This window comes from Lepisosteus oculatus, chromosome 9 (genome assembly GCF_040954835.1).
Source record: "Lepisosteus oculatus isolate fLepOcu1 chromosome 9, fLepOcu1.hap2, whole genome shotgun sequence".
Taxonomy (NCBI): Eukaryota; Metazoa; Chordata; class Actinopteri; order Semionotiformes; family Lepisosteidae; genus Lepisosteus; species Lepisosteus oculatus.
In genome coordinates this window covers 32,777,488-32,793,798 of record NC_090704.1, presented here as the reverse complement: position 1 = coordinate 32,793,798, position 16,311 = coordinate 32,777,488, and the positions used below count along the sequence as shown (strand labels likewise).

Below are 16,311 nucleotides of genomic sequence, written 5' to 3'. Positions count from 1 at the left end.
ATAGATAAGAAATCATAAAGAGGTAGATGGTGATGGTGTAGGTGTGGTCCGAGGGGGATGGCTAAATGTGTTCGCCAGTCTCACTGCTTTACATATAAGAGTGGACCCATTTCACTACTAAAGTGCAGCACCACCTGAATGACATGTAGCAGCCACACAACACAGTAAATCACCAAGAAAAGTGATAAATCGCCACTGATTGAATTAAGAGAAATCTTTCGGTAGACCAGATTGCACAATCACATAGTGGAATTTAGCCAGGACAACCGAGTTAATACCTCTACCCTTTTGAAAAGAGTCACGGGATTCTCATTGACCAAGCAGTCAGGACTTTTTTTTAAACATGTCATCTGAAGAACTCATCTCATCTTATGAACATCTCTTCCTGTAGCACAATATTGCTGGTCACCAGATTGGAGCACTGGTTTAGAAATCCACATCCAGGGTGTACAATGCCACCTACTGGCAACCCACTCCACCTACAGCTGCAACTTGGATTTTCTTAGAGGTTTCCCATCCCAGAACTGAGCCAAGAGTTCTGGGATGACAGTGGTGCTTCTACCTGCCTAAATCACAGCTGTATGTGATGCTTATAATAACTGCTTTATAATGTCTCAATAGTTCTAAAAAAAACAGGAAAATATTTATACAGTAATGTAAAACACATGTCCTTCATGTTTTAATAGAAGGCCTGCGTGCCGTATTATTGGAAGTTTGGTGACTTCCAATAATAGTTTTGGAGTAAAGAGGGTTTTCCTCCAGCTCATCTTGTTACTTTTGAAATGTTCTATTTAGAACATTTTTTGAACATTTGAACATTAATTAAATCATAATAACAGCAAAAAGTATTAGGCTCCAAAAATCCAATTAAGAAAAGTCCAGAAATGGTTGAGGTAAAAAAAATGAATTGCTACGCAAGTCAACTCACCACTGATATTCACTACCTTGCATATCAATACTTACTGTAGCTCTTAAAGCTATTCACAAAGCATCTGTACTCACCGATAAATCTTCTATGTTGAATACTGCCATGCATTTTTTTACAATCTCTGGAGGACAAAAAGACCCAGCCATGACTCCTACAACCAAACAAAGAAATTGATGTGATATCGCTGGAATCGCTGCAAATCCTGAGAAACAAACTACTGGCATTCAAATCTTGTAAAAGCATATCAAACACGTTAACTCCATTTTTAATAATTACATATTATTAATTTTACAAACTTCTATGCAATTGACAATTCAATTAAACAGTTTTACGGCTTGATTATCAGACATACATCGGTGCAGAATTTGTCAAATAGCAGCAGCAAAACTAGAAATTGTTTTGGTATCACTGCAGAACAATGAGGTTTCCTTTCTGCCCACCAGAGGAGAGAAGAATTTAAAAAATCAAGATAGTTATGTTTAAAAAGGAGTGAATATCAGCATCAAGAAACTGGTTAAAAACTGAAGTCTTGATCACTGAAGTGTTGCTGCTAAGTTTAGTGGACTCTTGAGCTTCAAAAGATCAAATTTAAAAGGTCAAAAGGTGAAAAGTCCTCATATACTGTATGTGCACTTCAGCCTTTCTTTCAGGGCAACAACGTTCTGTATTGAACCCAGTATGACCCCTTTCTCGCTTCCTTTCAGCACACAGACTCCAGTAATTATGGCAAGACAGAACAGATTTGAACAGTTCATCTTTTAGCTAACAATTAAAAAAGAAAATTAAAAACTGTAAATTATATTTTGTGTTATACCTACCCAATTGGAAATCACCAACTATGTATTTTCACTTTGGTGCATGGCTACAAATACTCTGACCTCTAACCTCTGAGCTACTTGGCTTTTATAAAATGTCAGGAAACAGCCCCATACTGGATGTTCATATCCAGCTGCATCCCTCACCAAGAGCATTGCTTGCCAGCTGACCTCACCCCTGGCACTTTGCTAGCTCTGTGTCACTGCTTCGGAACTCCTGGTTGCTGCCCCCTAGTGATATGACACAGGCTTGAACCTGCAATGCCTAGAATACAGAACTCAACCTAACTTTAGATGAACACCTTTACTGTTTTTACTGCCACTCAAGAGGTCCAACAAAAAACTTTTTAAAATAAAGGAGACACTGCAGTGAATATCCAAGAACTCGACAGTTAAACTGGAGTTATCTGCTAAAGCTTCTAACCTGATCATTTATTCATTCACAAATCAAAGCCACATAAAACAGGAAGAACAATGTGTCCAGGACACTGCCTAGAACCTCGGTTCAAAAATAAGAACCCCCAGTTATACTGTATTTCAAGAGGGTCATCAGCGACAATTAAGAATATTTATTTGACACAGGTGCTCCAACTGAACCTGTAATATTGTGAATTCTGAAGTACTATGATCAGTAACAGAGCACAGGTATGCATGGAGGGAGGATAACCAGCACAAGGAAGATTTCATTTTCTGTATTTTATCCTTCTCAACATAATGAGAAATGTAGTTCAGGTGGGTAGCTGCGTCAGCATGCGTAGGCTTTAAAGGAACAAGTAAAAGGTTTATTCCATGCTGAAAAAAAGAAGAAAGAGAACACAACGTTTCGGCCTTGGAGCCTTCTTCAAGTGTCAGGTGTCAACACCTGAAGAAGGCTCTACGGCCGAAACGTGTTCTCTTTCTTCTTTTTTTCAGCATGGAATAAACCTATTACTTGTTCCATAATGAGAAATGTACTATGACCAAGTCCTTTTCTGTTGTTAAATTCATATTATTTATACTGTTTTACTACGATTCTTCCAGATTCTGTGATTCTGATATCTGTAACATTTCAGCTGTTGGTCATGCTGGACGTATTCTCTATTGCTAGCATGTCTGACCTTGTCAGAGAACCTTCCATCCCCACCACTCAAGGGCTTGGATCCAACCAGAACCCAATCCTTTCTTGTAACATCAACTGTTTTCTTCAATGCAAATAAAATGACTGCACACTTTACACTTAAAAATATAGTAAATGATAGATCTAACACCACAGTGGAGGCTCAGTTGTCTAGATGTCCCCCATTCAAGCCTTAGCTATAATCTATAATAATAATATTCTCATATAATACATAAGCCAGGATGTCTTTGGCTCACCATGCCACCAAGACTCCCGTTATCTGCAAGTTCATAGCGGCATCATGTGAGAGACACTGTGCTCCTGCAGTGGCTGCTGATTTTCCTAAAGGACACTGCGTGTCAGATGATCCGACACGTGGGAGACGGAGGTGAGTGTGCACAGATTTCAGGAAGAAATTGGGCGATACTACAATTTGTAGGTATGAATGAGAAAAATTTCAAATTTAGAAAAAAATACGTAAATAAGGACATCACTATATTCCACAAAGTGTTCTAGGAGTATTCTTACTATACTGTACATAACCAGGCTGGATCAGAAGGCTGAATTTGGTCAGACTCTAAGTTTGAAGTAAATTCCTATATGACTAAGATCAATTGGTCACGGCTCAGTGTATGGGTACATGAAACACGTTTTCGCTGTGTCCCCTGGGTGTTCTTAGAATTCCAATGGCTAATGGCGATCTGTTACTTTACATGAGCCCTGTGTCATATTCTCATTCCTCACCTCCTTCCAGCGAAGACAAGTCAAAGCTGTTGGCTTCTGCCTGCTTCAGCATGTCGATGAACATTGTCGGGGTCCCGTAGATAAAAGTGCACCTAGCAGGGAGAGAGAGTGTCACAGCCTGGCAAAATTACAGTTTTACTGCTATGTGATAAAGAAAATAAAGTCAAATAAATAACTAACTAAAAACATTAGATCTGAATTATTTAGTGTCACTGTCCTTACATGCAATCAACTAAAGTGTTTGAAATCATTAACTTTATTGACTATTGACAGAATTTAGAATTCTATTTAGAATTCTAAGAAAACTAAGCACAGCTAGAAGTTTACAGAAGGCACATTATTGACGGAAAACAGTAGACATGTCTTTACACAAATGGTTGTGGGTGTCTATAACAAGCTATCCAGCACTAACCAAACAGATTCCCTGGGATCCTTAAGGAAGGCTTCACAATATGCTTTCATAGTACTAGTTGGCTATACAACTCGAGCAACCAAATAACTCTATAGGAACACCAGGGCCCTTCTCCCCCGGTTGACCAGGTTATATATAACAAATGCCTGAGAAGCATACAGGAAAACAAAAAGAATACATGGAGTGAAACCAAGATAAGGTTTTCTGAGCAAACAGTCAGTCTATACATCCGTCATACCAATACATTCTCACATAAACTTCCTTTTTACATATTTTCTCTTTTGTCACTTTTAACTGAGAAAGGGTTGCATAACAAGAGCAGTGCAGCACTTCAGACAAGATCTACTTAAAAAAACTCTGAGCTCTGTAAGTAGCCCACCTTAAAGACAAAATCTGCACACTTACAAACTTTCAGACGTGCATTGGAGAAATAGTCAAAGCCTGAAAAAAGGAAAGGCTACTGCTAACTGGAGTATACTAAAGAACACATAGCTCCACCATGTTTCACAGGTTTGTGAAAAAATACCATATATAGTTTCACTCCACATTATTAGCATGTGAAGGTGTTTTAAATCAGCCTGGAGCTACAGCAGTTCAGTGTACACTTCAGCCAAAGTTCTCAGGTTCTCCTGTGTGGCTCCACCAGTAAAGGCAGTGTAGGCTGAGCTCTCAGACTGTGGGGTTGGGTCTGGATCATGTAACCTGCCAGCTGTGACTACAATTCCCCAAGCAGTGGCTGAGCACCTGCAAGGGCAGGGTGAGCTCTCTCGGGCTCTCTTGGCAACTGTTGTCCAGGGCTCTCTCTCTCTCGACTCTCAGTGTTACAGTGCCACCTGAGGCTTCCCGGATGCTAACAGGCCTGAGGTGATCAGTGAGGGATGTGCCTCTCCTCCAGATGGTACTGAGGTGTGTTACACGACAAATTGCTCAAAGATGCGTGGGGCAGAGGATTTATTCGCCCCCATGTGCAGATGTGGGGTTCACTACAGCACCCCACTTGAAAAAAATACACAAGTGGCTATTCCAGCTGGCAGGCAGGAGCAAAGTAATTAGAGATTCTATTTAAAAACCTGTTTGCAAATAAGTTTTTCACTTAGGATACTATACCAGTCCCAAATTCCATATGAAGAGGGACACAAGGGAAAAAAAAGGCAAAGGTTTTTTATTTAGCAGCTGACAGATATAGATTGTGTCACTTCCTCTCCGCTGCAGGCTGGACAGGCTGTACCTCTCTTTCTGGATGGCTTCCAGACAAGCCTGCCCATCGAAGCCTGAGGAGGGGAACACAAGGGTGCTGCCGAAGATGGCAGTGGTCACTGAGCCGCCCACTGAGCCGAAGCAGTGGTACAGCGGCACAGGCAGACACACTCGCACATCCTGGGGAGAGACACAGAGGTGCCAAGGTCAGGGGGCAGGCCCACAGACACTGCTGCAATTTCACAAAATATTTCCTTCCCAAAGACATGTTCAGTTTGTTCTTCTAGTACATGTTCTGCAGCATTGTGTTACAGGTATTATTGCTTTTTAAGATATAAATCTAAATGCAAATCTAAATATTGGACACCCTATATCTTAAATGACAAACTTTACTGGGATCTTAACTACCTCTTGCTAGGCTACATCTGTGTAAACAGTACGCAGCACAAATTCAGTGATACGTTACACGGCTGTGTCATGAAGTGCTACATAAGGTGTTTTAATGCTAGCAGCTGCAGTAGGTTCCTCACCCTCCAATGATAGCCCATCCGTTTGCCAATGAAGTTGGCGTTGTTCACAATGTTGTGGTGTGTGAGTGTCGCAGCTTTCGGGCTCCCTGTTGTGCCCTGCAGAAAAAAAAAAGTTATATTAAACCAAAACATGCTGGTTATTCATTTGAAAACACACACTAAGATGGCAGCAGAAAGCTCCAAAACAAGGGCACTGCACTCTTGAGTTTCCATGGCGGCACAGACATTAAAACTCTCGGCTGGACTTTGCTTTCAATTTTCCGCAGTAAATACCATTCTGGAGAAACCTGAGTGTCAATGTCTAATGAGTACAGAAGAGACCTTTCTCTTCTGTTCTCTTCTGACAGAGCTTAGTCAGATGATTTGATCTGAGAGGAAACAGTACAGAATAAAAAATGAAATGGGAAATCACTATGTTCTGCAAAAGTGACTACTATTAAAATCTGCCTATTTATTGCATAAATAGGTGTGTCTTCACATTTTGGCCAGTATAAAAATAAAACACATACTTAATTATACAGGCCATTATTTCTCTGTCGATCTTAGGCCATGGCACACCACAGTGGTTAGCATGGCTGCTTTGCAGCCCTGGTGCCCTGGGTTCAATTTCAGGGGTGCTGTCTGTGTGGAGTTTGTATGCTCTTTACTTGTTCTCATGGATTTCCTCCATTAGCTCTAGTTTTCTCCCGCATTCCAAAGGAAACCTAGTAGGTTATTTGGTTTCTGGGGAGAATTGGCCCCTGTGCAGGTACAGAATACTGCCTGCCTGTGCTCTGCAATGGTCTGGTATACCATCCAGGGCAAGGATCATAGTAAATGTTAAAACATTCATATGAGTTTACTAATTTAAATATTATTAAATATTAATATAAATGTTTTATTCTTCAAAATGTAAGCAGAGCTATCATTGACATTAAAAAAGTATCAATGGCACGTAAATCTGTATAAAAAGTGCATGACCTAACTCTTGAGTCTGAAGTCTTGAGACTTAAGTCTGACACCCCCAAGTTTAAAATATAAACCTGTCTTAGTCGAGAGAACCCTACCCTTCCAAGGACAGACAACCTTATCACCTACGGTACAGAAGTAACAATTCATTGAATATAATTAATGATCAGATCAAAGCAATGGTACTACTTGCCTTAACACTCATATGTCAATAAGGCAATGGCATTACCGAGGTATACTGGATGTTAATGGGGTCGTCGCAACACAGCTTCTTCTGAAGGGCTCGCAGCTCTTGCATGTTTGTGCTTGTGCCTGCCTGCCTCACATCCACCATGCTGAAAGCTCCAGGCAGCTTGTTATCCGACACGATGATAGTGTGAAGATCCGGAAGCCTGTTAAGGACACAAAAATCACTTTGGCTTTTCCTGACTGTGTGCTAAACTAAAACTGCAAGTATTTAAGCTTCAGTCATTTAAAAAGATTAAAAATATCCTCCATACATATAATAGTCTTGAACCCTGGAAAGCTGCTTGTGTTGATTTTCGATGAAGCTGTTTAAAAATGAACCCCAAGATTGTGTGCACTGAAATCGTTTACTCATGCACCCTGTTTTTTTTGCTCTGTGTATTTCTGAGCCCCTTTTTTGCTTATTTCATTGAGCCAGTATTTCTGTTCTTTCTACCCAAATGTTGTCCACATTTTTTTTTTTGCTCTAAAACTTTATTGCTGGCAATTTACAGTCTTATGTCTAGTTTTTTACTCATTCAGAAACATTTGACAGTATACTGCAGATTTACATTGAGTTTTACTCACATTTTTTAATACTTCTAACTGGAATTCAATCTACAGTGACAATTTAGAACACCTCAGCAATTAATCTAAGCAGCGTCTCTTAGGGAAGTGGAAGGAAACCAAAGCAACTGGAGAAATCCTGGGGGGTGCATGCAAACTCCACACAGAAGGCTCCCTGAATCGAACCCCTGCACTAGCACTAGGTTCCCTGACTACATGCTGCACTGGAAGATTCTACATGTAGAGAACTCATCTTCGAGTTTAAGACGTTTCAGTAGGTACTTGTGTCCGCATGCTTCACACACCGGAAGAAGGTTTTACAGCCAAAACAATGTGTCCCTTTTGTTTTCCTTTCGGCATGGAATAAACCTCTGCTTGCTCCTTATCTCCTAGTTTAGGTTTGTCACGCATTTTTCCCAAGTATAAAGAGGCTGACTTTTTTTCAGCCAGCCATTAACAATTTAAAAGGGCAGGGGCAATTTGTGTAATTATTCGAATTCCATTCGCTTGTAAATACAGACCGCCTTTGTGGCTACTAATCAAATAATCCAGCCTACAAGGCTTCATAAACTGTTTGACTGTTCTGCTGATTGGTCTTTTCTTCATGTTTGTTTTTTCAATTCTCTTTGGTGGTGGAATAGGTTACCAGCAAACATCAAGGTGGCCTCACATCTTGATTCTGTTATTTCCACCTCAATTGTTCTTTCAGAACGCATTTCTAAATACTCAGATCTCTATCAATTGCTCCTTCAACTCCAAGAAGCCTGGCTTAGCTAAACATAGATCTTCTCTCAGATGTAATTCCTGTGTGCTGTACCTCTTGCTTTTCAGGTTGCCAGGAGTGGCATTCTCCAGCTCTGGACAGATCTTCTTCAGCATTTCATAATACTGCTGGGTTTTAAACTGGGTTGGGCAAACCACCGCTTGGCACTGCACCTGAAGGGAGATGGGAAGGAAGAGAGGCAGGTGAGAGAACCTCACTGGCTGAAAGCTTGGGATCGAGGAGTGCAGTTACAAAAACAATAAGGTGTAATCCAAATAAGATAATCACCAGCATTCTCTCAGCTGCCTAGATTCCTGCAGAAGCTAAATTAAAAACTAAATAAAAGACCCACCTTTCTCAAGGCAAACTCCACCTCATGCAGCTGGTATGCTGGATTAACGGAAACCTATAAAGGAACAAAACATTTTTAACAACAACGACAACAAAGAGAACAGAGAAATATTACGCAAGAAAGCTTAGAAACTTGATAGTCCCACCTATCCAGTTTGGTATTTAGTGCCTAAATTGTATCTCAGCCAGCATTTTCTTGAAAGACAACAGGATATCCAGCTTCCATAACATGTCCTGTTCCATATATCCATAACTTGAAAATAACTTTAATGTGATCAGGCTAGGGCAAAAATAATAAAAATAAAAAGTATTTTACTCTCTTCCAACTTACTTATTTGACTGCTCCCTCTTTTTTAAAATCACTCAGCAATTCCCTTGCAATAGAAAACAGCGGTAAATCATTACAGAAGATTTCGTAACATGCTTTGAGCTTGTAGAAGTCCCCATTAAAATCCACACAATAATCATTATTGTAATCTGGTCCCTGTAAAGAGACATACTTCAATATCTCGTTTTCATGTTAGTCTGGGAAAAAACAGTGCTGGTGTGAGTGTGTTTCCTGTTCAGGGTGTATCCTGCCTTGTTTACTGGGAAAAGCTCCAGCTCCTCTGCGACCCTAAATTGGATGAAGTGGTTAGAAAATGGACGGATGGAAGAACTTCTAGATGTTTGATAAGAGTAAAATTCAGCAGCAGGCCTGATATTTCCGACTAGCTCCTTTTTATGTTCAGATTATTATTAATTTCAACCTCAGTGAACACCTGCATAAAATATTCATACCCTATACATGCCCTTTTATTTCAGACTTCTAAAATGAATCCTTAATTAAAGTTCGGGCTTTTGGGGGGGGGTTTATTCTCAGAGCTTTTCAAATACTCTATAGAAAAAGTACTTCTACCTAGTATTTTTTATCGATCCAACAATTAAGCCGTTTTTACCCAATCTTTTATTTGAGGCCTTTCAAGATCTATTTTCTCTGATTTTTGAACTGTAGGAAATTCTTTTCTTTCTTCATCTTGAAATTACAATTTGTAGTACTGTATATCCAAACATCCTTAATAAAGAACATGGAAATGTTCTTACCAGTATGATCCCTGCTTGTGCTGTTGCAAATTGGAATAGTATCCACTCATAACTGTTAGGTCCCCAGAAACCAAGCCTGTCTCCTCTCTTCAGTCCAAAAGCTAGGAGCCCAGCTGCCACCTGGTCGACCTGTCACACACGAGTCATTGGGTCAAAGGTTGTCTCTGCGTTACTGGGACTAAAACTGATACAATGGGGTTCAAGTCGTCAAAAACAAGTAACACACAGTGAACTCCAATTTTCAGAAGAGCTCACTCTTAATACGTCAGAAATAATACTTTCACTTCAACATTTCCAAAGACACTGCCTGGTTTGAAGACATCTGTTCATGGATATATTAACTCAGAAAACCAGATTCAGTACAGTTCTGAAGTCCAGCATTATAACTCCAAACAGGAGGCATAGTCTGTTGTTTATGATGAGTTCTGAATGCCCTCAGCAGCTGCCTGTCAGGTAGCCCTGCATTAACATTGAAACCTTATTAAAATGTTTGCAGACATCTCTGCTTTGGTTTTATAGCAAATTTGTCAAGCTACATCAAGCTACATATTAAATCACTGGGCATAAACATTGTGAAAGGAGGATGACGCACACTTGCCTCTGGTATCGTACCCTCTGGGTCCTGTCACTGTTCAAGCTTGAAAGCTTGAAGCCCCCAACAAGTTTGTGTTAGCACTGTCTGGAGGTAGCATGCTGCTCTCAATGACAGGACTAGGAGCAGTATGATTTAAGACTAAAGTAGTTCAAGTAGGTGAGAAGAAAGGAAACACAACGTTTCGGCTGTGAAGCCTTCTTCGGGTGTGATTATTACAGGTAATTTAAGACTATGAAATGACAAAACTGTCAAAAAATGATATACTAATTATCATAATTAAGTCACTGCAGGTATCTCTTTGAAACAATGCAATTGGATGGATCAGTCATCTTTCTTTTTATCACACAGAAAAATGTTAGCCTTAATCAGGCACATCAGCAATGCCTCATGACCTGAAAAGAGGTTTATGTTACAAAATGTGTTTACAGGTATGATTTGTTATTACAGCCCTGTAGCGTGATTGCAAAGACATAAGAGTATAACAGAGAAATAATAGCAGTGGACATAAAATAACATTTCCTTAATGCCTCATGCCATGGATACCATTTTGCCATGAGTCAAAGCAAGTTAAATTTAAATTTAAAGGAACTCAAAGAATATTTTATGTTAAACACGTAAAAGTCATACATAGAAAACGAAGCAATTCTGAAGTCTTCCCAGAAAGACTCTACCCACTTCTTTTAACAATGTGAGCAAGCTTTTGTGAGCAAGAACAATTTTTGAAAAAGAGCATTAGCTGTGTGGGGTGTTTTTTGCCACACAAGTAATAACTTGAAGCTCTGTTGTAGATTTCCGAGTGATAAACCCTGCTGAGTTTCAGGACAACTGGTGCACTAGTTCCTCAGACACTGGCAATTTTGGGTTTCTAGAACAAAATAGTGGTTAGGGCCGTCATATTGGTTTCAGCAATAACGTCATTTCGACTTGTGAATTTGTATTGACATTAGAATGATACCCATCAAGGAATAAATACCAACAGAATAATATAGGTCTGGTGCCCATTATAAAAATCTTATGGTTAAGTTTATATTCCATTAACACAATTGCACTCAGTTTCTACAGAATACCCCAGTTATACTGTAACTACACTGTCATTGGAATAAAACTTACTAGTTTATAATTAATTGGCCAACAGTCCTTGAACAGGAGCAGATTTCATATGAGGCTGTGTTTCACCATGAAGGCAGGGTGTGGGTAGGAAAATTATCACAGCAACACAGGCAGTCTAACCTATCAGAGCACAATGATAAATGGTGTCCATTTTGGTACAGTATACACAGATATTACAGTCAGTCGGAAGTTAATGGTATGCTTAACGAATTGTTAACAAAAGACAGTTATTATGCTTAGAGTTGATTAGCTAGACTGTTTTTGAACATCACAATTTATTGTTACAGGAAGCACACTGACAATACCTAAAAGATTTTAAGGGGGAAAAAAAATTAAATAAAGTGTGTGAAACAGTGCTGCTTATCTGCTCTCTTCTTTTGAGTGTCTTGTTTTAAATTTCTCTGGTCCTCACTCTACTATTATTGTTACTGTCTATAGAGCCCCCTAGCCTCATAATGCCTTTCTAGGTGAGTTTGCCAATTTACTTTCTTTTTTATGTCTCAAATTTAAGGGATGCTTATTCTTGGTGACAGTAATGTCCATATTGATTCATAGTCTGTTGGAATGCTTTGATCTAACCCAGTACGTTCTTAGTGAAACACATAACAAAGGACACACTCTGGACTTAGTAATTACTTGCAAATTAATTGCAAATTACTGTTTTGTTTCTCTCTTCTCTTATTTTGAACTAGGCCTCTTTGAACAGTTAGCTATTATCGTCCATCTTGATTTTCCCATTTCACTCTTCCCCCCCACGTTCTATAGGTTTTCGCAGCTGGCGATCAGTTGACCAGACTAGGTTAATGAATTCTGTTCTGTCCTCCTTATCTTGCATTTCTGACTCTGATTCCCTAGAGGACAAAATACTTTTGTTTGATAGCTCTCACTTGTCTACCCTTGACAACTTAGCAACTACATAAGCTCGAACCATTTTCTTTCTCTGCCCCATGGTCCACTGACCAGTTTCTTTCTATGAAGGCAGATTCCTGTAAACCTGAACATAGGTGGAATCTTTCTTACCTAAATGTTCATTTTCGTATTTGGAGGGAGCACTTGACCGAATACCAAGATGCAATAGTCTGCTAGATCCAGCTACTTCTCCCACATGTGTGAGAACAACTATAACACCCTAGACACCTATTCTCCACCATAAACAGTTTGCTGCCCCACCACATTACCTGCCTCATCCTAACTTTGCAACACATTCTTAGTTTTTTAGGTCCAAGATTGACCACATACAGCATTGACCACATCATGGACTCTCCACAATGCATGTTACCTCCTCCTCCCTGTGTGACTATCTTAACTGTTTTCCTTCTCTTTAGTTTCACTCTACTTGACTCTGCATGCCTCAGTAAATTGGTTTGCATATGAAACCCACCACCTACCTTTTAGAACCCATTCCCACTGATTCGTTTCAATTCTGTGTCAGTACTCTCTGTCCCATTGTCCTTAATATAATAAATCAGTCCTTGAGCACTGGTGAGCTACCAACAGCCTTTAAAATTGCTGCTGTCACCCCTGTGCCAAAAAAAATGAATAGGTCTGGACAACCTACACAATTTTGCCCAATTTCCTACTTATCCTGTCTTGCTAAAATCTTAAAACATGCTATTACAATTCACTTACAATTCACGTAAATAACCATATCTGTGCAAGTAACCTCTTTCAAGGGTTTCTGACAACTTCACAGCACAGAAACCGTCCAGGTTAAAATCACTAACAATCTTCTTCTGGCTTCCGATTCTGAATTTGTTTCTATCCTTATTTTTCTTGACCTCAGTGCTGCTTTTGACACTGTTATCCACATCATCTTACATTCTCGTTTTGAGTGTTTGGAGTTATTGACGCTGGTCTTAAATGGTTCAAGTCTTACCTCACTGATAGTCGTCTCTTTCTCTCTTGGTAGCTTTAGCTCTGAAATTGGATTTGTTAAGTTTGGTGTTCCTCAGGGCTCAAACTGGCCCCCCTTCTTTTCAGCATTTACAGTACACATTCCCACTTGGTAGGTTATTAACATCACATGGTTTAAATGATCATTTCTATGCTGATGATACTCAAATCTACATCCATACCAAACCTCACAAGAATGTGGGCAATTTTTTCTCTCTAATTGCATGGATGACACGGATGTCACGGATGACTCAAAAGTTCCTTCATCTAAACTGCGACAAGTCTGAAGTCATGCTTCTTGGCATGCAATTTCGTTAAATCAGTGCAGTAACCATATCTGTGAATGGTACTGTACTGAGTTTCAGTCAAAATTGAAGAACTTGGGAGTGATATTCGATCCTGGTTTGACGTTTGACCCACATGTGTAACATACTCTCAAAACATAATTCTTCCAATATTAGAAATATTGCCAGACTACATCCTATGTTGTTGCTTACTGTTGCTGAAAAGATAGTTAACACTTTAGCTTTTTCTCATATTGACTACTTTAACACCCTACTCACTGTGATATCTAAATCCACATTGAACAAACTGCCAGAATTTGGCAGCCAGAATCCTCCCAGGTCTAGTACAAGTGATCACATTACTAGTAGCCTACAAGGCTGTGCATGACTTAGCACCTCATTACCTGTCTGAGTTGCTATCATCCTACTCCCCATCTCGCAACCTTCTCTCATCAAATTCTGGTCTCCTGTGTGTTCCTCAAGCCCATCCTCACTCTTTACTGGTCAACCTGCCCTTTTCGTGTTACACCCCAAAACTCTGGAATTCTGTCCCTAAAGCAATCAGAGAATCACCTTCCCTAAACTCTTTAAAAGCTAGACTCAAAACCTCCTTTTTAGAAGGGCTTTTATTTAACTGATTCTGTGTGCCCCTTGGCTTTCCTACTGTATTCTTACCCCCATCTACTATCTCCTAGGTGCTACATAAAAATACAGTTTATAATTATCACAGTATTATTGTGCCAATCATCTGATATGCTTTTATGTACACGTGCTGCTTTTACACCATGTACAGTGTATTTATCTCAAAATTTCCTCATCTGATAATAAGTTTAACATGTTCTAAGAATGAATGTTCCGCTCATGAGTAGGTATTGTCAATACACAAGGAGTACATTACAAGGTGATAAGATGTCAAAACTGTTTTCACAGCTCAGGAGTTAGATCAGATCTAAGAATGAAGTAGCACGATCTGACACTACAGATAATCATCACCACCTGGTTTCCTCATCTACAACCGAAAACTGAAGGGTTGGGATTCACATCAAGGCTAGGGTGTGTATTTTTAATATTTGTGAAACTATTTAATCTGGCAAGCAAAGTCTGACGGCTAATTTAGAATGTTTTTTTTTCTTGTATAGGGACCGATGGATAGCTTTCCTTCAGCATCAATTTAGAGTGTGGGTTTACCTGTAAAGGTTATAAACAGTGTTGCTTTCTGGAGAAAGATGTATCCACTTCTGAGTGCATTAGGGCTAGTCAATGTAAGTGTTTATGTGTTTCGTGGCTTACTTGCTTGTAATAAATCCTTGTATTTTCAGCTATTGTCTATTTATTTCCCTGTCACAAAAGCCATTACATGTCCTGTGGGATTGTTTTTCACGATTTGCTTCTCATCTCTTGCTTGTGCTGAATCTGGTGTTAGAACTACTATTACTTACCTGTTATCAACTTTTAACACATAAACGTTTCACAACAATCCACAACTTCAGGGTTAACTCGGTTTACTTTAAAAATAAAGTAGTTTTTTTATTTTTAAGCATTACAAGCATTTTCCCATTTTTGCAGTATTTATACTATACACACTGGGCACCAAATGAAATATATCACTGTATTTAAACATTTTTACTTTTAGAAAAAGAAAGTATATATATATTGCTTTAGAATAAACAAAATAATTTTGACATTTTGATTGAGTGATCATTCATGATGGACTACGTTAAACTTGAGTGACTTTGCATAAGTCCTAAATTACCTTCCTAGTAAGAAAATTGAATATTGAAATTCACTAAATTAAAATGCCAGCAGACCTGTTACATAAAATAATGTAATTTTTGCCTAAAAAACTGTGAATTAGTTGCAACAAATGATATTTTTTTTATATTCACTACATTATAACAGACACATTCAATGGAAAATAACGTGAACATTCTTATGAAGACATAGTAATGCAAAATGTTACAAATGTGAAAATTGTTGTGAGTGCGGCAGAGGTTATTTAAACAGAAAGGACTTGTGTACCACCGCTAAGGGATTTAGAAACTGCTTGTGCACAGGGGGAGCTAAAATCTTGTAAGCTATCCCACACCAACCTTAGACACAACGTGCATGCACCTTCTCATTTATTTTACCCACAAGTGCAGGGCTAGGATTATCCTAAAAACAACAGCCAACAAACATACTCACGTCCTGTTTGAATTGTGCAAATGTCTTTCGGATGCCATCGCGTGGGAAGACCACAGCCTCTCGGTCAGGACATCGCTCTGCAGTCTGATCTAGGCACTGTCCCAGGGTGCTGTTGAGCAGGGAGACCTCTGAAGTGCCGTGCACATAGCTTGTAGTGAGTGTAGGTGTGCTTGGCACAGCATCTACATGGAGAGCCCTGTAGAAATGAGAATGTAGATACTCTGTCATTTTTTATGGCATCAGTCAAGTTTTTATTGCCGTGGAATTACCATATTGGCTACATATTATGCAGGAGGCTTTATGAAATTCTGACAGGCATCATAAAATGAGATCGTTCAGGTTATGTCATCTATTGATGTCTCCAGTACAGTAAAAACTCACGGTGTCAAGGATTCAATGGTATAACCTTACTATAGACAATAAACATACATTTCTGCATTAAAGGAATACAAGAGAAGAAACTACTGATTGCTTGAGCAAAAGTTACATTTCATCCAGCAATTTTGAGAGCAGCGGTCTCAAAAGACTCACTTTAGTGCAACTCATAATAGTCTAATAAAATTGTTTGATTAAATAGGGATAGTTT

General features: G+C 39.2%; 1 protein-coding gene across 1 annotated transcript in view; it reads right to left on the bottom strand.

Annotated features, from left to right (window-relative positions):
* acsf2 (acyl-CoA synthetase family member 2) overlaps positions 1-16,311 on the bottom strand; it is a 54,693-nt gene that overhangs the window by 32,129 nt on the left and 6,253 nt on the right. Inside the window, exons 2-10 of the mRNA XM_015356097.2 lie at positions 15,726-15,921; positions 9,660-9,788; positions 8,578-8,631; positions 8,280-8,398; positions 6,900-7,062; positions 5,723-5,818; positions 5,224-5,372; positions 3,584-3,675; positions 1,003-1,079 (exon numbers count right to left, since the gene is read on the bottom strand). Of these exons, the coding sequence (XP_015211583.1) occupies positions 1,003-1,079; positions 3,584-3,675; positions 5,224-5,372; positions 5,723-5,818; positions 6,900-7,062; positions 8,280-8,398; positions 8,578-8,631; positions 9,660-9,788; positions 15,726-15,921 (1,075 nt within the window). The remainder of the gene's footprint in view (positions 1-1,002; positions 1,080-3,583; positions 3,676-5,223; positions 5,373-5,722; positions 5,819-6,899; positions 7,063-8,279; positions 8,399-8,577; positions 8,632-9,659; positions 9,789-15,725; positions 15,922-16,311) is intronic.